A 23429-nucleotide genomic window follows, 5' to 3' on the forward strand; every position below is an offset into this window, starting at 1 on the left:
AAGCATGAGTCTCAATTCTACCTCCTCATTTGGAAAGTCAACCGCTTATGTATTAACAGCTCAATAAATGCCCAGTTAGTGATGACTAGGTCACAGTGGCTTACAATAGAGGAGATCATGCATAGAAAACACCTAGCAGCCACACAAATCAAAGGGACCAAAACTTAAAGTTGTTTCTGAGTTTCTGCTCTCAAAATCTCCAACTACAACGGGTTTGTATCCATATGGAGACAGGGTAAAGTGGGGGCCAGGTATGATTTGATTGCTACAACGCCATCTGAGGCAGAATTGTAGTTTGATGGTATCCTGGGCAACACAGCAAGTACTGAAGTCTTAGCATGCAACATATTTTCCCCAAAGTGCATCAAACGAAGCAAATAGTTCAAAATCCACTAGGCATTACGAGGCTCCAGGGATCTGTAGACCTGGTGTAGCTCATCTCTGCAGTCCCGGTACTTGGCAGGTTATTTGCCATGGTATATTCATTTCATCTCATCTTTTCCAATTTCAGTAAAAAAGAAAGTTTATTTGAACTTTTAAAAAACTTTCTCTTTGTAGCTGAAAATTCTCTGAAGGAAGATTTTGTTTCTCTGACATCTGAAAGGGTGAGGGCTACCATGTAAGGCTGTTACCATATCTCCCACAGGGAGCACTGACAGACACGAGGGTTCATATCTGAATAAATGCATGCACAGTTTTCATGTTCTACAGAAAGAGAGACAGCCTGCCAACAATGCATTTCACCCTAAGAGCGCATATCAAGGAAATGCATGACAAAACCATAGTGGAAACATAATTGGGGGAAGCCATGCTCTAGGTCTTAGAAATAAGCAGCCAGGTGCGCTAAGGGCAGTTCTGCGTCAGATCCCAGACACACCTGCAGGCTCGCGCCTCTAACAAAGCACAAATCCAAGGTCGGTGCGTTCCTGGAGGTAGAGACCCTCTCCCGCTGATGCAACACCGAGTATACTCTGGGGAGTATTCCACACTTGGCACAATTCTGTACTAAAATGTGCCAAACACATTTTAAAAAATTTTCTAAATATGACAGAGTTGTACAGAGGAAACAAAGTCAGCACAACAGTCAAACTATCAAGTAACCAACTCCAGTCTCCAGCTCTTCAGGAGCAGAGCAGAAACCTCCCAACTCCTGCTCTGAGGTCACAACAACCTACACAAGAAAATGAGGGCACAGAAGAAGGGCATTATATGACTTGGTTACTATCACCAGCAGCAGGCTGCTAGACAAACCGGCAAAGCAATGCGGAGGGATCTCAGGGCAATGAAACTATCTTGTGTGTCACCATGGAGGAGACCACCCTCACAGTCATCATAATCCATTAAGCCAGAGCCAACCTCAACACACTAAATTCAGGGAAATAAGGAAAGACACGGCGTGTGCACCAATTCTGATGTGCACGGCATCAACATCAGGGCAGGTGTGCATGAGTACATGTGCAGAACTCCTTACGCCCGCTTTCCAACTTTGCAAACCCAACCCTAACATATAGTTTGCTGATTTTTATTTTTGTTATTTGTGCGTATGTATGCATGTCTGTGTGTGTGACCAAGGAGGTCAGAGAGGTGTCCGCTCCCTGAAGCTGGAGTTCCAGGCGGTTGGGAGACACCTGATGTGAGTGCTGGGAACTGAATTCAGGTCCTCTACAATAACTACTTTCTCCAGCCCCAAGTTTATTAATTTTTAAAAGGGTACAACATAAGCAAATTCAGTTTCTCTTATCAACGTGACGTTCAAGATTATCAAGGATATTGATAAATTTATGCAATTCACTGAAGCAGTAAATTAAAAAAGGGAAACCACTTCGATGAATAGAGAACAAATATATGGATAAAATTCACCATTCACTCATTACAGCCGTTCACACCATACTGGAGTAGCAGAGAGGTCCCTTCCTCTAGAAACAGTAACTTTTCCTACTCCTCAATAAACATCTGCTGATGGAAACCAAAAGCAGGAACACCCAGGTCTGAACCAGAGGTGCCAGCCCCATGGCACAAAGACATCCAATGGAATTGTGTGAGGTAGCACCCACTTTAATCCCAGCACTCATGAAGAAAAGGCAGGATGATCTCTGTGAGTTTGAAACAGCCCGGTCTGTACAGAGAGCTCCAGGACAGCCAGGTCTACACAGAGAGCTCCGGGACAGCCTGGTCTACACAGAGAGCTCCGGGACAGCCTGGTCTACACAGTGAGCTCCGGGATAGCCTGTTCCACACAGTGAGCTCCGGGATAGCCTGGTCTACACAGTGAGACCCTGCCTAAAAAAATAAAAAGAAAGACGCTCAATGGAAAGGCAGGAGGACTAAAAAGATCGACAATAAGAACCGGGTGGCTGGAGAGGTGGCTTGGCAGCACTTGCTGCTCTTGCCGAGGAAGAGGCCCAGTGCCAGCACCCACACAGTGGCTTATAACCAGTTCCAGGGATTCAACATCCTCTTCTGCTCTTTTGACCTCTGCAGGCACCAGGTTCACATGTGGTAAACATATAAACATGAAGGCAAAACACACATAAGCATAAAAAAATTTAAAATCCCAACAAAAACCAAAACCACTTTCATTCTGTCATAGTCGCTTCAGCTGTCGACCTGACACAGATCTGGGGTCATCGGGGCGAGGGAGGCAGACTAGCCTGTGGACACGTCTGTGGGCTCATTTGCTTGGCTGCTAACTGATGTAGGAGGGCCCAGCCCACAGTGGGCAGCACCATCCCGAGCACGTGCCTGGGCTGTTTAACAAAGGTAGTTTGCTCATGAGCATGGGAGCAAGCCTGTAACCAGCATCTGTTCCTGCAGTGTTTCTGCTTCAAGCTCCTGCCCTGACATCCCAGTAAGGCCGAACACGGCAAGGCCCTGAGTTCGATTCTGCAGCACCAAATTAAAAAATCAAAAATAAGGCCTGACTTGTATTGCGCAAGCAGTTTAATTACACAGGATTATTAACCAGTCTTACTTCTTTTATGGGAACGAGCCTGACCAAAGAGTGGAGGGAAGAAAGTAATTGCTGTTAATTATTCTTCACGTACAGTCCCGGTCAAAGGCTTTTCTACAGTGATTCCCAGGGGGTTCTGGGAACTTGTAGCCTTCTGCTGCTGTCATTCCTGCACTGCTGCATGCACCAACCCCAGTGTGGGAGGCTACCAAAGTCTGCTCTGGCTCAGCACATACTGTGAACTTTCGAAAGGAGAGCAAGACAGAGCTTCAATATTTACACTGAAGATGTCCACTGTTAACACGGATGCAAGGAACTAACAAAAGAACAGGAAATATAAACATGAAATCTTAATCCTTAGATTTTAGATTTAATTTACTTAATAACTAGCATTCTATAAATTAAACTATCCTTTAGTATTTGTACATATTATTAATGCTGGACATCTTTAAATAGTTCACATTTAGAAAATGCCATTTCTAGTTTTAAAAAAGTTATTACAAAAAAAAAACCCACAGAGAAAACATGAAAGATCTTAAATGAATTGACTGCCAGTCCTCTATGTTTGCATTTCACACCCACAGGTTGAACGACGGTGGGCAGAAAGCATCATGGGAAAAGACACGACATCTAAAAAGATGCTGTGTGGTTGCCCCAGTGACCAAGAAGCCGAGTCCATCCAAGGGAAGAGATGAGACACACACACCCCCACCACACACACAGCTACCATCACCGCACGGATGCTTGGCCTCGCCAGCACTTGTTTGAGTGGTATTCCTCGAGTCTTATCCATACACTACACCATGAGGCGTACGTTAGCTACGTCTGTACTGAACACATACAGTTTCTCTTGTCACTATCCCTTAATCAATATGGGGGACTATTAATGCATGATTCCATACCATTAGGTACTTAGGCAATCTAAAGATAATTTCAAGTATACAGAAAGGGGTGTGTGTGTGTTGCAGGTAAACATCACACTGTTTAAAAGGGACTGAATCACGTGCAGACTTTGCGATCCACTGGAACAGTGTAGAAGGCTGCATGTACTTAGTACGTAAGTTCACATGTATCTCCCTAAACACCCACTAGGAGCAGACAAGAGTCGGGATTGCTGGGATGATACCACCTTTTAGCAAATGAGACTCTAGCCTCAGGGGATCCTTTCTCTAAGAATCCATAAATCGATCAATGCCCATCATCATCTCTACCGTTTTCCCATCCACCCCTTGATCCTACATTAGCCCGACAGAGCTTTGTCCTTCCTCTGACCCAGTCTCCAGCCTGGCCTAAGGAAAGCAGCCAGGGAGCAGGTTCACTCACACCACACTGCTCCATGGCCGTCTCCTCAGCCTGTGAGGACATGGCCTCGGCATCTGAGCTCTCCATGCTGTTCTCCTGAGGACTACTGTACCGTCTTAAAGAGTTCGTGATGTTTCCACCCCCGAGCCCTGCACCTCTTCTCCTGCTACCCCTGCATGCCCCCTTCTTCAGGACCCTGTCACACCCATAACTGGTGCCTAAGAACCACAACTCAGTGACCACACCACATCACACCTCCACCTCACCCTGCAGTAGGCTTCCTTAACTACACCCACTCCCTGTGTGGCTTCTCGGGAGAATTTCCACTCCAATCCATCAGATTTCTTTTCACTCCCCACCCCACCTTTGAAGTCTGACGTCTGTGGACAAATCTGTCCTCCACATTCTTCAGACGGCCCACTTTTATTTGTGGTAACTTTTGTGGATTCAACTATCCATTTTCTCTGAGCTCCCCATCTCCCCTATAAGCAATAAATACCCAAATAAGTTTCTACAGGTACTAAAGACATGGGGTTTACATGTGGTATTTTAACAAGCTGTTTTCATGTTAATCCCAAAGTATATATAATACAAATCCCATCGGGGAGAAAAGTACAATTCTAAGGTTTGAGAATTTAGTGGTGACCAGGACCAAGGGATAGCTCCACGCTTGGAAAGCTCACGTCACCAGACAAATAAGCAAGGAAGAGTGAACAAAACTGAATTGAGAAATCATGCTTACAGGAAATAAAACGGGGCAAACACGACAAGGGCCTGGACCCCACACTGTCCTAGAGGCGTGGGCAGAGCTCTGAGCTCATCCAGAACACAGTCTCCAAACACCCTGAAACTCAAGCAGTTCCTGCAGGCCACCGAGAAGAACCACCGAGGCCCACTCTGGACCTCAGGAGCACATGATCAGCAATGAGTCCGTTATCCAGTTTAATCCCGTATTTGAGGTGGGGGCAGGGCAGCAGTATTTTTCGGTACATGCTTTGGGATTTGAAGTGTTCCATTTTTTTTCTCTTTGAATCTCTAGTTTTGTGCTGAGTCTGCTCTCACCAAAAGATGCAATCTACTTCAGCCCACACCCTGAATCTGAGCTGGCCGACAGGAGCTGAGCTGAATAATGAGACGTTCACTGGCCGATAAGAAGTGCCAGAGGTCAGGGGTCACATTACCCCAGTACCAAACCTAGGCTTCAAGAGTCCTGTGCATGTGCTCATTTACTTAAATGCCTTTTCTCATTTTTAATTTAAAAAAATTATGTGTCTAGGTGTTTTGTCTATATGTTTTGGTGCATCATATGAATGCCTGGTACCATGGAGGCCAGAAGAGCATGTCGGATACCCTCGGCTGGAGTTACAGCTGTGAGTCACCATGTGGTTGCTAGGGACTGAACCTGGGTCATCCAGCCGATTAGCCATGTCTCCAGCCCCTATGCCTCTCATTATGCTATAGAGAAGCTGGCCTGGCCTGCTAGAGGGTCAGAGACTACCTGAAAACGAGCTAAATCATCCCCAAAAGTCCAGGATACAGCAGGACCTATTCTCCATAGAAGACATATAGTCCAAGACCTCCCAGTGGGATCACCAAACCCTGTGCATACTGTGTGTTTTCATGTGTGCATGTGTGGACACGTGCACACCTATGATAATTTATCAAAATATATTTATTAACGCTATGTGAAATATGGTCTCACTCCCCCAAAATATCTTGGCTTACTTCAGTTACCCTTCTGATGATGAGGTTGTACAATGCCTTACTGAAGACATGAAATAAAGAAAGAGGTACACACAATTTAGTTTGAGTCTGCGGAAAGGGAGTTACTTGAATACAGTTAGTCACCACAGCAGGCAATCTTACAAATGAAGACACTGTCAATTGACTAGAAAGAAGGTAACATACACAGCATAAATTCAGTATGCAAAGAGGATTCGCGTCCTGGACAGGGTAGCACAGGATGTCACCACACTACTCAAAACACCCAACCATTCAAAATGTGGGAACTGTATTTTTGGTACTTTGTATTTGATATTTTCACGATACAGTAGACCACAGATGTAAATAAAACCACAGAAAACAAATCTGCAAATAAGAGGTTAATGACGGCTGTCCAGAATCACCTACACCACAGTACCTTCCACCTGAGACCTCATCACAGAGAGGAGCAGGCCCAGGAGAGACTAAAGGATGTGCTGCACACCCAAGGATGTATGCAGCTCTATACACTGTAGTCATGTTTTGTTTTGTTTTTTCCTCCTGAAACATAGTCTACGTAGCCTTAATTGGTCTGGACCTGGCTATGCAGACAGACCAGGCAGGTCTCGAACTCAGAGCGATCTGCATACCTCTGTGCCCAGCTACTGAGCTTTTCCCTGGTTTGTGATACAGCAATAGCTCGGGGCAAAGTCCTAACTCTTGCTGTATATTCTCCCCTGCTAGCTTATTGCTTTTCCCCATTAACACTAAAATCAGTAACAGAAATACCTAATGCCGATCTCCTTCCATGACACTACAGAAATAAGCCAGACAGAAACCATTCTACCAAGAAAGGACCTAGAACCCTGTTGGATTTGACTTCTCCACACAGCTACCATCAAGCTCAGAACGTCTTTGTGGATCTGCTGTAACAAATCTCAACATCACTCATGACAGCAGCTGGAGGGAGGGCTGGCCTGATGCTGTAAAGCCCAGGTCAGCAGGTGGCGTGTGAGGCCAGATGGACCAGGGCCCCTACACATATCCAGGTTCTCTGCCCCTTTACCATCATCCTTTCAGATATTTCTGAGTGTTTTCTGGGCAGCACTATTACGAATTCACAAAGGCTTTCCACTTGCTTGAAGCACCGACTCCCAAGAGCTAAGTGGTTTACTGAAAGCAGACACTAAGGGTAGTACACATCCTGCCGACCCGACCGTCCTCCCAATTCATCTGGGAAAGCATCTGAGGTTCAGGGCCTGGAATGACCAGGCCTGACCTGCTTCCCACTCTGGGAGGCTGTCCTGTGAATACAACAAGAGGGAGAGAGGAGGAGGTTCAGAAGGAATGTGACCCCACGTGGCCCCTGACCCGCAGCTTTCAAGTCCCAGCCCACTCAAGGCGTCACTGGTCACGGGCTCTGCCTGTGCCACCAGCAGAGTCTGCCCAAAGCGCACGATTCCCAGCATCTTCACAGGGCTTGTGTTGATACATCTAACTGCGTCATGCCCAAAGATCTATACAGCTGCAATCCCAACTTTTATTTACTTTATGAATGATAAGAGATTTTATTCCCTTTATTCTGCCTCTCCTACTGAGCTCCTCTACTCGTAATTTATTCTGTTAAACTAATTCTTTTAAAAGACAACTATCTTTTTCCAATGTCAGCGACGCCATCATCCAAAGTTGCCTTGCCTAGCACTCTGGGGTACATCTACACCACTTTCAGTTTGCTCCCGCTTCTGTCACGTGCTACATAGTTCTACACTGCTACCCTGCAGTGCCTCTAGCTCTCCACTCACGGGGAACATCCAAGCCGCCCTCTAGCTTCTGACACAAGTAAGGGCTACTTTGTTCCTGAAGGAGCAAAATAAAATAAAATAAAGTTCTTAGTTTAATGATCTGGGCATTTACTAGCTAAACTGATGTCTTTTCCCCAAATCACAGATTTTCTTAAACAGAAACCCACACTGTAAAAACCAAATATATATGCCACTAAATGTGCAGTGCATCATCCTCAACTGTATTAATGCAAGTTTCTTCACACTCCCCTGCAATGGCCAATGTCCACTGGCTCAGACGGCCTCTTAGCAAATGGAAGTGGCTGGGAAAGGACTCAGCTCATGCTGGACCTCGGGTGCTCATGAGAGTGAATATGAATACACACTTTCACATCTCAGCAAGGTAAGAAAAATAAGCCTTAATAGCACGTGAAAACACAGACTAACAGAAACACATGTACATAATTTATAACAAATATACATATAATAAGAGTACCCACAGAAAACTCTCACAGAATACTTACAAACCAAAATACTTTGAGAACCTCTACTAAGTCAAGTCAAATAGCCTTCACATAAAAATGCAAATACATATATAACATTAACCACTGAAATTCAACCAATGAAGAACTCGGGAGATACATATGGAGCAGGCAAGCCACAGATGAGGTTCAAGCAGACACTGAAAATTATGCCAATGCATTTGCAACAAACGGATGAAGCTGGAGGACAGTCTTATTTGGGGTTCACAAATTTCAAGTCCACAACCATCACGGTGGAGAGCATGGCAGCAGGCAGTATGTAGGCAGGCAGGCAGGCAGGCAGGCAGTAGGCAGGTAGGCATGGTGCTGGAGCAGTAGCTGAGAGCTCGCATCTTGAGACACAACCACAAAACGAAGAAAGACACTGGGAAGTCTTCTGAAACCCCACAGCCTGTTCCCACGGACACTCCTCCTAATTCTTCCCAAACAGTTTCACCAACTGGGCACCAAGTATTTAAACACATGGGCTTCTGCTCCTCCGAACCTCCACAAGGATGCTAAGTGGAATAAGTCATACACTGAAAAAATGGTGTATGATTCCATTTACATGTGGAAGCTTGAAAAGAGAAGAAACGGGAAAGGTCAAATACACAAGACCAAAGTGGACAGGGACGATACGGGTTAAAGAACAGCAATGCCATTCTGTCAAAGTCCAGATGCTGAAAGGCTGCAATTGATATTGCATTATCTACTAGAGATTCGCTGGGAGGAAGATGTGCAGTTTTTCCTCACAAGTATCTGCAAGATGATATATAATTTGCATATTTATAGTAACCACCTCACTATGCAATCAAAAGATGATATATACCTCGAATTTCTACAATAAAAACCATTATTAGAATATACCTGCACTGTGTAAGGAATATTTAAGAGAAAAATATTTGATCTAAATGTAACATGGTACTTTATATCATTTATTTATATTTATATTCCCAGCAAGGAATTCTTTCTTTTCAAGATCTTATGCTACTGTTGTTTTTACTACATTTTAAATTTTAGGTTCAATAGCTTTATTCTCAATATTTAATTAGTAAAATTCATATAACATCTTAAATGGACTTCAAAAAAAGCTGTTGGGATTAATTCACTGAATAAAGAATAAAGCCATATTTTTATCTCAGAGATTAATTCTTACACACACACCCCTCTTTCTCTGGACCGTGACTATTATAAGAATAATGTTGATTTTAGCCATTCAGAAGGGCTTACACACGACACACACACAGTGTCAACAACAAGTGAGAGCTGGTAGAACTTTTCAAGAATTCACACTCCTTGGAATTACATTTTAAGTAGTGAGTATCTTCAAAAGCCGTGGGGAAACCCCGGTCCACCACAAACGCACAGGGAGACTTCTTGTTGGTCTAGGATCAGCTTCTACTATTTCTTCAGAAGGCAGCACTTTCTCCACCCCATCCTCTCTCCTGGAAAGAGAGGGCGACCTCTGACACTTTGTTTAGTCTTCTGAGCTCCAACTCCTCACGGTGAATTAGGCCTTCCTTCCTAACAGCACTTCTAGAAAGCTTGCCAACATCAGCACCTCAGCTCCAGCTAAGAGGAGGCAATGGGAGTGATGGAGAGGTGGCTCACAGGTTAAGACCATGTACCACTCTTGGAGAGGACCTGAGTTCAGATCCCAGCAACACCCTGTAACTCCAGCTCCAAGGGATCCAGCGCCCTCTTCTGGCCTCTGCAAGCACTTGCACTCATGGGTACAAACCCACAGGAAAGAATAAAGAGGCCATGGAGACTGGTGGTCGAGCATGCAGCCCAGGAATGAACATGAGGCTCCCAGAGGCCAGGTTATGGATTTCTTTTCTTTTTGTGACTAAAAAGGGAGCTTAACCTTTAGGGCTGAAAACAAAAGGCTGTAGTTCAGGAAAACAGGCAAACACTCTGGTTTGGTTGAGAGAAGCCTCCAGCAGCCAAGAAAGGCAGGTGAAGAGGACCCTAGGTCCTCTGGGTCACTCCTGAAGTTGACGTGAAGTCTCTTTACCCGCAGCTTTTATCCGGCTTTGGTCACTGACACGTTCAACAAGCACCCCGACCAGGTAATGGAGAAGGCACAGTAAACCATGCAAATGGCTCTGGGGGATGAAAAGCTTTCCCTGCCATCTGTTCTCAGTTCATCCACACCTCTAACTGCCCGTCACAGGTGAGAATTGGAGACCAAGTCTGCATACAAAGTGCTAAGACCACACGGATTTGATCGGGTGCTTCTGTATGTACCGGCCACTTTAGAGCGTAAGTCTCAAATGTCCAGAGGCTATTCCTAGGAGACCTGGAAATGTCCATCATCCACAGCCCATGAGGACCGCTTTCTGTGTCCCTCAGGTTTCTCCTGGGCCCACTGCTCTCCAAATTCCATCGCCTCACCCAGTACAGACCCCACCAGCGCCTTGACTTCCTGAAACCACAGTGGTTCTGCTCCAACTTCAACTGTGAGCACTTTTAACAAAAACGGGACGACCACGGGCAAGTTCTGGTGTCGGGTGTTGGCTTTCCGGGGAGTGGGTTATATGTCAGCTCTCTGAACAGGTTCCCGTCCCCTTCCCACAGCCTGAGCTTTCTGGGGAGTGGGTTATACGTCAGCTCTCTGAACAGGTTCCCGTCCCCTTCCCACAGCCTGAGCAGAGTCACACAAACCAAACTCGGGCAAGCATAAGGATAGAATATTAAAATTTCACAAAACCCTAAATGACAAGTTTTATGAATAGCGTATAATTAAATATAGCGCTATGAGCAGTCATTCGTGCCATCAACCAATATTAATGGCATCCTGTGAGAACAGATAAGATAAGGGACTGCAAACAGCAGCGAGAGAGATGACTTTCCATGATAACTACCCCTTGTCTGGAGCGAAGAAAAACAGTATTAAACAAGTGGTTTTATCAGTCTAACATACTTTTAAAAGATACTAATTTTAAAAAAAAGATGAAACCTTTTTATCTGTATATGTATACCTGAGTATGAGCACATGCACACATGTGTGCCTGAGTGCGTGTGCATGAACATGTGTGTTCAAGTATCTTCTGGGGCGAGAAGATGCTGTCGTGAGCTGCCTGACATGGGTGCTGGGAATAGAACACACATCTTCCAGAAGAGCAGTATGTGCTCCTGGACTGCTGAGCACATCTCTCCAGCCCCACATTAATGCTATTTAATATGGTAATTTAATATAGCCATATGGCCGTTTCAATGAGATAGGTCCCTAGTGGGCATGTACCTGAGGCTCTAGTCCCCAGCAGGTGGCGCTGTTCCGAGATGGACTGGAACTTTTAGGACATGAACCTGCCTGCAGGAATGGTCACTGGTGGCAAGCTTTGAGGGTATAAAGCGTTGCCCCAGGTCCTGTTCTTCCACCTCCCAACTCTGTGTTTATTAGGGAAGCACTTTTGGTTTTAAGGATCAGGCTGACTTCGAACCTGCGGTGACCCTCTGCTTCCGGTGCTAGAATTACAAGTATAAACCCCACTATTTGTTGAATAACAAGTTCGAGGACAGCCGGTTTACGAGTAGAGTTTCAGGACAGCAGGGTGGTTACACAGAGAAACCCTGGGGCCTGGGGTTTGGGTGAGAAAGCTTGCGTCTGATTGTAACTGATGGAAAGGGGAAAGGCCTTTGTAAAGGCCAGATTTCAGCCATTTAAAATACTACTGTGCTCTCCCAACAACTCAAAAACCAAACCGTCATTAGTGTATCCACCCAGGGCTCCACTCCCCACACCCACGTAATATTCCCTTGTTCCAAGGGTACCGTCATTCTTGCGGCCACTTATTTCTGACCTCTTCTTCTGTCAACCGCCTTGCTCAGCAAGATTCTGAAGGCCCGTCAACTTCCCTTTAATATCTTTGATCAATGGCCTCCTTCCTTCCCACTCCCTCTGTCAGAGACTTGGTTCAAGCAATCAACGTCGAGATTAGAGCAGCAAACCAGTCTCGTCCCTGATTCCAGGTTTGCCCTGTCTAATCCAGGCTGCTTAAATGAAAGCCTTCCTAGAAACTTTGGCTTGAGGAAATAAAGCTGTATGAGTGACAGACAACTGAAATAGGAAGCCTAGGAAAATAAAGTCCTGACTGGCCAACCCTGAGAGCAGATGCATCTCCCCACAGAACTAACTCAGCCCGCCGTCCTCCAGCTGGAGAGCATGTCATCCTTCAGGCAGGTTGGGGCCAGTCATTTAGATCACCGCCACATCTGAATGCTAGCTCATCCGCACGTCTACCCAGCTCTGGCCCTTTTACCTCCTAGCAGCTCCAGAGCAGCCCAGCGAATGCATCTCTTCCTCCTGAGAATTCTCCTGACACCAACTGATGACTGTGGCTGTCAACCGACAAACTCCAACTGACACTTGCACACCTTTCACCCCTGACCCCAACTTACACGTGTCAGACAGACACGGTGCAGAAGTCCTGACTAGGCTGTTTACATCAGACCCGTCTCCAGTCTTCCCAGCACTTCTAGTCTAGTTAGCTCTGTGTCGCCCTCCCACTACCCCAAGCAAACACCAACTTAAAGGGGGGGAGGGGGGACCACCTCAAACACCTAGACCTCATGGGCAAGCAGGCAAGACGGCTCAGCCAGAAGATGCAAGCTTGACAACCTGAGTCTAATACCTGTAACCCACAGAGAGGTAACACGAGAGCTGACTCCACATGCGCACATACACATGCAATAACAATGACAATTGAAAGTAATAATAAGCAAAATGAAGCAACAGCGAAGAGAAATCCTTATAGACTGGACATGAGCATCAAGGGTGCCACTTTCTCAGAAGCCGACTGGCCTCCAGGCCTTAAGCTTTATCAAGAGACTAAAGAGCAGGCCTGGTCTTGAGTAGAGGGCCCGAGGCTAAAAAGAAGGGCACTGTAATCACGTAATCCACCAAGAAGCTCAACTGTACCTGGAAATGCTGGTAGCAGAGCTACAAAAGCTAAGTTATTTAGAGCAAACTTTCCGAATCCTTCACAGCAAACTGTACTTTGCCTTCATGAAGATGCCGTTTTAAAATTACATTATCTGTTCTTTTGTTTTCAATGTCTGTTTCTCCCATTGCACCTGAGATCCAGAGATGGCGGGTGGTCCCCACGCCCACCTTTATGGGCTCAGGCCCCTGAAGAGTGGATGAAATGGTGAGGCACCCCGAAATGAACATACAGGAGGCACCAGACATAAGACCCTGTTAATAGCAGTCAACAGGTTTTGTAGGTTAATCAAGGTCTTTGAGGGTTGCATTATAACCTAACCGCAATACTAGTAATGAAATAATACCTTTTGTTCCAAGTGACCAACTTAGAATCACAAGGTGTAGGGCCTCCTTCAGCTGCCTTGTTCCTTTTGCGTATAGACATCTTGCCTACACATGAGTCTGTGCACCCACAGGCTAGAAGAAGGCATCAGATCTCCTGGGACTGCAGTTACAGATGGTTGTGAGCTGCCATGTGGTTGCTAGGAACTGATTCGGTTCTCTGGAAGAGCAGCCAGCACTCTTAAATACTGAGCCGTCTCTCCTGCACGCTGTCTTGACATTTTGGCCCACAGACCTTGATCTGAATACTAGTGACTAAAAATGAAGCTTCATGGCCTACACAAAAGAGGTCTTTATAGCCTCTTCGGGAGTCAGTTTAAAAAACAAACAAAAGAAACAGAAATAACAAAAAAGGTAACAAGAAGGTTGGCTGCTCAGTCGTTCTTCCAGAGGGCCCAGCACAGGGAACATAAAAGGAGGCAAAACAGTCATACACATATAGTAAAAAATAAACCTAATAAAAAGTTAAAAGAGATTGCTGATATATACATTCACTCTGTAATTTATATACCTATGTAAAAATATATTTTAAAAAGTAAAAAAAATTTTTTTTAAAGTTTCCCCTACACATTTCCCCGTTTTAATGCAAGGCATATGTTCACTGTGTACGAACTCACCTAACGGATGGGAATAGGGGTTCCACATACAGACAGGGCTCCACATCACAGTCCAAATTCTTCTGGGAAGCAAGGGGAAGCACAGCGCTACCTACTGACTGTGCAGAAGCACCCACCATTCTGCTGACACACAGCCGGTCATAACCACTCTTGTAATCCCAGCACACAGGAAGCTGAGGCACGAGCATCACCTTGAGTTCCAGGCCAACCTGGGCTGCACAGTGCGAATTCTAGGCTAGCCTGTGCTACAGTCTGAGACACTTTTTCAAAATTTTGGTTATAATCTGGTTTAAACAGCTATAGTGCCTAACTATAGCTACAAAACAATTGTAAATATCAAATACAGTTGATAAATTCTAATGTTCTTATGATGGCTATGTACCGTTGTGCATCCCCTGCCTTCCTATTTTCTTCCCTTTCCTTGCCAGTTTAAATGACTATCTCGTACCAGATATTATGAGAATATCTGCAGGTATTTGGGAATTCTCACCACATTTTTAGAGTCTATTGAGGTTATGGAAATGAAACCTCATTATCCCAAATCATACATTGTTCTATTTGCATATCTAAAATAATTTCAAAATTTCTATTTAAGGAAAAAAGCAGTATGAGAAGCTACCTGCAGAATCTGCATGCACTGCCTAGTGTGTAAATAGTGCAAGGATGCATGTGCCTGCTCCTCCCTGCCTGGTGACCTGGAAGGAGCCAGCAGCGTCTCTGCCACCACCAGCACTGCGTCAGGATTCGCTCTGTACTTGAACTTAACTAACACAAAGCTTTGGAGCACAAAGGAACAGTCAACGACACACCTCATTTTAAGCTACAGTGGCCTGTCATTAAGGAGTCATTAAGCAATCTCTGAAAGGCCTAAGCAGGACGCCTAATAACATTCAAGTATTAAGATTATTGTCTGTACTTTATGGACTCAAGTTTGATTTGGGGCAAGGATATGGAATAGATAAGCTCTACTTTAAGTTACAAATTCACTTACAATAATTTTTAGCCTTTTCCCCTGAAGATAAATCACATCATTTATTAATTAAGGTTTAGAAAGCAATATGGAAAATATTCAAACTCTATATTTATATATGTGTGTGTAAAAGAGAAAGAGAAATACAGATACATAATTTGAAGGCTGGCTTAGAGCACACTGAAGATCGGAAATGTCAAAACATATAACGCATATTTATCTTGCGGAATTCTCATAAATTATCATTTTTGAACAAGTGAATATAAAATAAATATATTCTCTATATTAGGAACTTTTTTTTTATCCAAACTGTAAACTTCTGCTAAAGAGCCCATTTTTAAAGCATACAAAGTAAACTGGTGACCCTGTTTAAATGCATAAACCTTTCACTCTGCTCCAGTCCTTCATTGACGTGACAACTATTTATCCTTGAAGCTCTGCAGGGAAGATGTGTCTACAAGCATTTTAGGAGGAATCGGGAGCACAGACCCAGCAATACAAAGTCGGCACACCCAGGCATTCCACTATCTCTAGTTATCCACACAGAGCTTAAGCACAGAGGAAAGCTCAGCTTTCCCAGTCTTTCTCCAGCTCGTCTAATTTAAAGTTCAGAAGGCTGACCTCCAATTTTTTTTTTTTTTAGGCCAAACTCATGCTCCAGCTTCTAAAACTTGCCCACTCCACCTGTCAATACCAAAATTGCCCAAAGAGAAAGTTCTTCCCAGGACCCTGTGATGATGAGCAGGCACCAGCGCTGTCCTCAGAAGAGGAAGGCTTTCCTGTTCCGCACATCCCCCTGAGCATTCAGGTACTGCAGGCCCCCACTGTCAAAGGGCACCTCCCACAACAGGATTAGGAGTCAGAGGCCAGGGTCATCTCCCCTAGGAGTTTTCATACCAGCTCATTCTCCTATCCCCTCCTCCTTTCCTTTGATCGATAACTCCCTTTCTTCACGAAGCAACAGATGAAAAGATATCCATGAACATTGAACATTTTATTCCTTGGAAGATCCTCAGCTGCCCAGATCCAGAACTGCCCCCGTGGCATTCTTACGCTAGGAACAAAGAGAAACAATGCTTCTGGCTATTTCCACCATTAACGTGAGATCTGGTCTTCACGATCAGGAGAAAGCATCCCCAATATGGGACGATCTAGTATGTCAAAAGTTTCTAAGAAGTTATAGCTGATCGTAGGGACGTAGCTAAAAATAAAGGAATCAGGTCTTCTGGAACAGCTAGACGTGAAGCCATACACCGACATTCAGCACAGCATCTGTGTGAACGGCCAACATCTTGGAAGAAGTTCAGTGTGTGATGGATTTCTAAGACGAGCCCAGTTTTGAATGAACTGCTCTTAGCATAGGAACAATTCTACTTTTAGACACAATTACCGGCTATCTTTCAATATCACTCGACTAAAGTCCACCAGATTTAGGATGGCTTTTATTTATAGCTTTCTAATATTGCCCTGATTTTCCTAAGAAGGTGACTTTGGCATAGTACTCAAGTAAAATTCTAATTCAAAATGAAAGAAAACACCATCAAAAATGGCTAGCTAGTAAAATAAGACAAAGTCTAATAGTTTAGTTCTGAATTAAGACATATACATTGAACCTATGCAATATTTTGAACTACAAAAAAATTCCAAGCATCCAAGAACATACTCATTCACTGAAATTAAAATATTTCTGACATTAAAGTCTATTCTCAGATCAGTTAGGCTTAATGTACAGTAATCTAAAGTGTGTTGAATAAATGAAAAAACTAAAAAGCTGTTTTTATGCCAGGTACGTACAATGGCATATACCTTTAGTCCTGGTACTTGGGAGGCAGAGGCAGGAAGATCTCCATGAGTTCCAGTCTAACCAGAGGAACATAGTTATACTCTGTCTCAAAGAAAAAAAAGCAAAAGCAAACAAACAAAATGTCTTGCCTCTATTTACAGCATCAGTACTATATCTAAAAAAAAAAAAAACAAAAAACATTTTATTCAGAAATGAGAATAATTGCTAGGAAAACACTTGCTGGTCTCCTTTTACCAAAGCCTTCATTTTTTTTTCTTTTAGGACATCTAACAAACTATGGCTTGATCTTCAAACAAAAAGCTTAGTCAAAACTAAGCAACTAATCCAGAAGACCCACACTTGTGAAGATCCTCAGTTCTTCTAGGTTACTTCTGCTTTTCTTGATGCTGTACTCAAAAGAGGCTGCACCTATAAATATACCTTGACATTTTCCAGAAAGCATCCTTCTACAGAATCTTAAAAAACCACCAAAGTAATGGCATGATCTTAAAAAAAATACCACTTGGTAAAAATAACTGGCTGGGCCCACTGTACCTTTCTTTACCTAGGAATCTGTTACTATTAATAAACTATTAAAATCATTACCAGATCTTGCGTTTATTCTCTTTCAAGACTCCGTTCTTTAAAATTAACTAAAAATATTTATACACGAACAGAAGCAAAGCTCTTTCAGCAAATAGTTTTTAACTTCAAGCACGACTCCCCTTGGGAGAAGGCAATCTTCCCACTGCAACGCCAACCTCCAGCACTGCACTTGGGAGTACTACTGACTTCACTGTGAATGGCGACCAGCTCTGGAGAACTGGTTCTCACTGCTTAGTCAGCATCTTTTCCCTCGAGCTCTCTTCAAAGCCTTTTACCCAAACACAAGTATTAGTAAGACACAGAATCTCTTGGCCATTTTTAAATAAACCAAACAGGAATTACAAAGGATGCTCCAGTGTGTCCCGGGTTTACTGTTTACTTTGTCAGTGCCCCAGCTTTACAGCAGTTTTGCTACTTAGTAACCGCTCAGGCCAAAATACACCCAGGCAGAACTCATCTCAAAAGTTAAGAATCGTAACAGTACCCAGATACTTCTTGGTGCATGAGAGTGTGTGTGCGCGCTTCGATAATCAAGAACCACAGCCTGTAAGTACCACACTGCTAATGTCAGAAAGCAGCTACAAGGTTCTACCACAGAAACCTTCAAAAACACCAAGCAAAGGAATGTGGCCCAAAGCAATCTAATTTGCAATCCAAGAATCCAGGAATACCCAGGCGAATGAGATGATGAAGAGGGCCACCACCCTCCCTCTCAAAATCTCATAACCATATAAAAGATACAATTAACACTGTATAATAAAGCAAACTTTAAGATAATCATTGTATCTAGACTCACAAGTATCCAAGTTCAGGTTCATCTCGACATTTGAATTACCAAGGGAAGAAATCAAAATTCACTCACTTTATATAGTATCTTGCACCTTCAAAAGTATACGCTTCTTCCCAGCCAGTGGGTAAATCTAAAAAACACACATTTCAATTAGTATTACTTCAGTGGGGTTGCAAAATACGCTTAAGCCCATCTTAGCTAGCTTCATGATTACCTACGCTCATTTAAGGAGGTGTCTACCCAAAATCTAGACTGGTCAAATCAATAATCAACATGACAGTATTTGGAAGAATATCACAATTCAAATTTAAAACCATCAGGAAAGTCCCAGCAATATTAGAGGTGACCTGACATGATATTCCCTTTAATGATCAGGGTTGAAAAAGGACCCCAAAATCAAAGTCTTCAAAACCCAGATGAAACACCAATCACTGATTGGCAAAAACCCCAACCAGGAGCACTTTGCTTTTTTAAGGTATTTTTTGTCTATTTAAAAATGTGTATTCCAGTGACATAACCAAATCCATCTAGGTTTTCATCTGGTATGAAATAACTCAAGCACTTTTTCGCAGGAGCTGAACACTTACACACCGTGTTTCAATACACTCGACCTTAAGAGATGTGAAGTTTCAAGTCATAATTAGGGAATGATTCAGGTGAGCGACTGTATCTTAATATGCCTCATGGTACTCAAGATGACAAGTGGTTTGGAGTTCATTGTAACCCATCTCCAAAACGAAAAGTCATCGACATGTGCACAAAACAAAGCAAAGGAAAGCAAACCCAAACAAATATGTAGAATATATAGATAAACGCACAAACTACTTTTGGCACGTGACTGTTATACAATCTGTGAGGGTAATTCGAAGACACTGGTGTCACAAATGACCAAAATAAGCATGAAATAATGTCACAAAACGATTGGGTTAAGTTACTTTAATCCCATATTGTCTTCCATGAAATAAACGTGTCCATAGCCAGAAAAGCAATGAGGCCATCTAAGTCTCAATATGTGTATAAAACAGGCTGAAGCTAAAGACTGCACAGGGAGTTAGGAAACATGACGGTTCATTAGTCAGAAATGCCCTAAAACTGTAACCTCATCACGCTTGCTACAGCAGCCTTCCCTTTCCTCCTCCACGTCTTTGCAAATTTGGACCTTTATTAGTCACTTCACCGAACTCCAGCGTTTGACAGAAAAGGCAGGTTTGTTCACCCTTCTGGCAACTTTAACAGGAGATTCTCAGAACAGCGGAGTTGGAGAGAAAAGTACTAACAGGGCGGCTGGAACCGGCCTCACCTTCGACCCAAACTGTTCTCAAGCCTTTGCAAGAGCCTGGAGTAGAGGCGGGCCAGCACGGGGACACTCTTACGTTTCAGGCAAACAAGTTGGGCGAATGTAAACAAAGAATGACAAAAGAAAGCCAGACCAACACTAAAACACCACGAGCCCTCCTCCAGCTCAACTCACGCTTGGCATTCAAGAAAGCTATCACAGCAACCCGTGATGCGTTTCCCCGCGGAACTGGGGCCCGAATGCCCCCACGCGGGACCGCCCTGACTCGCCCACCGCCTGCTGGTGGTACGTGGAGCCTGGCTGCGGCTGCCGGGGACTTTGGAGCCCGGATCACTGCCTGCAGCGCCCGCTCCAGCGTCCTGACTCCGGCAGCTGCTCCCTGGGTGGCAGGAGAAGACGCACCAGCGCTTGGGTCACGGGGGGGCGGAGGGGGGGGGGCCGGACCGCAGCACCCCTAACTCCTCCATCAGTTACCTACCCACAAGTCCCACCTAGAGAAGTAGGAGGTGGTGGAGGAGGAAGCCGCTTGGCAGAAGGCAGCTCTCTGGGGAGCGGGGCGAGGATGCAGGACCATCTCGCCGCGAGGGTGCTGGGGTACCGGGAACAACGAGGGGGAGCGGGTGAGGACTCCCTAAAGGGTTCTGGGAGCTGAGACGGGGGCGATCCGGGCGAGAGGGGCGTCGGCCGCCCTCGGGGGGCGTCGGGGCAGGGATGGGGACCGGGGCGCAGGAAGAGGGCGCAGTCTCCAAGTGCTGATGAAAAGCCGGAGAAGAAAGGCGCCCCGGGACTCACTCGCGCGGAGCCCGGAGCACCTCCAACCCCCGCCAGGTGGCCCCGAGCCGCAGCCCCGGGTCGCCCTACCTGTGCTCTGCCGCCGGTGCCCGGTGACCACGGCCTCGCCGGTGACCGGGTGCAGCCAGGTGGTGCTCTTGGCCTCCTCGCTGCAGGGGAAAGAAGGGACAGGCGCTGAGCGGCGTGAGGGGCGACCCCCGGGGTCCCCGGGCCCGCTCGCTCCCGCCGCCCCGCAGCCGCCCCGCGCCACCTCCCCCGCCCGCCCGCTCACTTGATGAAGAAGACCCGGCCGCCCCTGGTGATCCCGTACGTCCAGGAGCGCGGCAGCGAGCAGATCCACTCCAGGTTCAGGTCGGCCGCCATGTCTGCTGCCCGGCCGCCGCTGCCGCCGCCGCCGCCTTGTGCTGCCGCCGCCGCGGAAGGAGGGCGCGAGCGAGCGAGGGAGAGAGCGAGCCAGCGAACGGAGCGCAGGGCGCGCGGCTCGGCCCGAGCGCGCCCCCGCGGCCGCCCTACCCCCTCGGGCGGCGCCCTCCCCGCCGCCCCGGCTGAGTCCGGCCCGCGTCGCCGCCCCTCGGCATCCTCCGCGGCCGCCCGCCCGCCCGCCGGCCCGCGCAGCGCTCGCACACCAGCTCGCTCACTCGCTCGCTCGGAGGCTGGGCGAAGCGGCGCCGCGCCCCCGCCAGAGCCCTCCCCCGCGCCCCGCCCGCTCGCCCGCCCGCCAGCGCCGAGGTTCCGGGGTCGGGTCCCGCCGGCGCCCCGAGGGCTCGGCTCCGAACCCGAGCTGTTGTTTTGTAACAGCTCCTGCTCTAACCCGGGGCTTCTCAGAGAGGCGCCGGGGTCTAAAATGGAAATCTGCTTGCAGAAAAGGTTTTTCTGGTGTGTGGTGTGCCATATATCCAAGGGTCCACGAGTGGACGCTGACCTTCGAAATGGGACTGACTCAGACTTGAGTTTGGGGCTTAGTTTTTCCCTTTTCTTCCTAGGCTTCTGAGTCATATAATAATTTAGAAAAACTTGCCTTTTCCTCTTCTTTTCTTAAAAATAAGCACTTGATTATCGACGTGAATTTCTAGTCTCTCAATCTCTCATTTATTACAGTAGCAACTTACTTTAGGAGTCCTTGGCATGGTGGACACTTAAATCCCAACATTTCTATTAGAACTATGACAATCCCCATTTCACAGGGGTGGGGGTAGGGATGTAAAGGAACAAAGGTTATTGCGCCTGGGGTTATGGTAGAAAATGGTAAAGCCTGAATTCAAATTGCCTGTAGGCTTGCAAGAATCCGTTCATAGGAATATACATTGCTGCATAGTATTTTTTTTTTAATGCCTTGACATTCATCCCCTTCCCCTTGTTCTTTGAACAAAGGAAGAGTTCTCTGCAAGTGAGACCTCCCTTGGCACCAGTTAAGAGCACGATCCTTGCTTCTTACTGCCCCTGATCCTTCATCACACTTGGAATTGTTTCTGTGGCTTTGCAGCGAATGACTCATCCCAACAGGAGACACAGTTCAATAACAGTACAACTTGGCGTTCTCGCAGCACCTTTTTTTTTCTGACCAGTATTGGGTACTTGTGAAGCATTATCTCATTCATCTTCCCCGGAACTGAAAAGAAGCAAATGACCTTTTCCATCCTTTAAGGAAACTAAGGCACAGAAAGGGCGAATGCCCTTGGCCAAAGCTCCCAATGAGAATGCATTTTCATCATACCCCCCCTCCCCCAATCTCCTGATTCCCCAAGGCCGTAAGTCTCTGGTGAAATAGAGACCGCAATTACTGCTATAATTTTCCTGTCCATCTGCATACACAAGAGGAAAAAAATACCATCACTGTAATGTTTTCTCTTTTCGATTCCTTTGTATTCCGCTCCTTCACTTCACTCCTTATTACTTCTTGACATCTTATCTCCTGCCCAGCCTCTGGAAAATATGACTTTTTTTTTAAATCAATGAATAGCTAGTAGGAAATGTCCCACATTAGCATCCGTGGTCACTGGCATAACAGCAAGGATATCAAGAGCTGTTGACTTTCTATTCTGCTCTCATTACAAACTTAAAACTCCCCTAAATACCACAATAACTTTATGGGTCTAGTGTTAGTTGGTCCAGGATCCGAAAGACTGCATACTCCTGAGATGTCTGTGAGCTGGCTGTGTACTGTGCTGGGATTCTCTTTAGCTCTGGATCTTTTGATATTGCAAGATGCATTCGCAGAAGGCATACCTCAAAAAGCAAAATAGATCCATTAATGTATCTTTAAAATCACAACCCAGGTAAAGGATGTGCTTCACTATAGAGTACTTGCTTCCATGGTCTAGATTTAATCACCGGCTTCAGGGTGGTGGAGGAGGTAGAGAGAGGGAAGAGAAGAAGAAAAAAAGGAAACATTCACAGTACTCAAATGGTAATCTGGAATCTATGTTTGTTTTGCTTTTTGTTTGTTGAGATGGGTATCTTAAGGTATAGCCCTGGCTGGCCTGGAACTTGCCGCGTTGACTAGGCTGGCCTCCAGAGTGCTGGGATGTAAAGTGTGCACCTCCACTCCCTGTGTAATCTAGAATCTTAAAAATAGTTTAGGGAAAGCAGCAAATAAAAAACTTAGTGATGTCTATACAAAGTGAGATAGGCTTTGATTAGGGTAAATAATAGCTCATATGACCTTCCAGAGTCAGATGAGCTCCATCCATTAAAATGCTGAGTGCTCTAATTTCTCACCTTTAATGGGTAAAATTTTTATTTTTTAAAAAATCTTCCTAAACTGCCCTTTCTATAAGCATGCTTTTTGTGAGGTCTGTGTATCTTCCCTGGTAGGAGGTAGGAGTCATGCCTTTTCCTATCACCGAGTCTCCACAGCCTTGAGTCAGCTCAGTGATCATCAGTAGTTTAATTTTCTTCCTGATGCCTCAGCCCCTCAATGGAGTTATTATCCAATAATATATCCCCTTTTATCACCTTACACCTCTGCAGAACTGAGTCAGACCAAACTC

General features: G+C 45.5%; 1 protein-coding gene across 34 annotated transcripts in view; it reads right to left on the bottom strand.

The window, feature by feature from the left end:
* Positions 1–21103, bottom strand: part of Plekha5 (pleckstrin homology domain containing A5) — a 166802-nt gene extending 145699 nt beyond the window's left edge. For 32 of the 34 annotated variants that reach the window (XR_012911552.1, XR_012911551.1, XM_075982442.1 and 29 more), the window contains exons 1-3: positions 20711–20941; positions 20509–20588; positions 18423–18480 (exon numbers count right to left, since the gene is read on the bottom strand). Coding sequence is in view for 31 of the 34 variants with exons in the window: in XM_075982442.1 (XP_075838557.1) it covers positions 18423–18480; positions 20509–20588; positions 20711–20802 (230 nt within the window). In the remaining 3 variants the exon portion in view is untranslated. Of the gene's footprint in view, positions 1–18422; positions 18481–20508; positions 20589–20710 lie in introns of all 34 variants that reach the window. The other 2 variants (XM_075982422.1, XM_075982427.1) reach the window with 2 other exon arrangements.
* Between the last annotated feature and the right edge of the window lie 2326 nt (positions 21104–23429).

This window comes from Microtus pennsylvanicus, chromosome 8 (assembly GCF_037038515.1).
Source record: "Microtus pennsylvanicus isolate mMicPen1 chromosome 8, mMicPen1.hap1, whole genome shotgun sequence".
Taxonomy (NCBI): Eukaryota; Metazoa; Chordata; class Mammalia; order Rodentia; family Cricetidae; genus Microtus; species Microtus pennsylvanicus.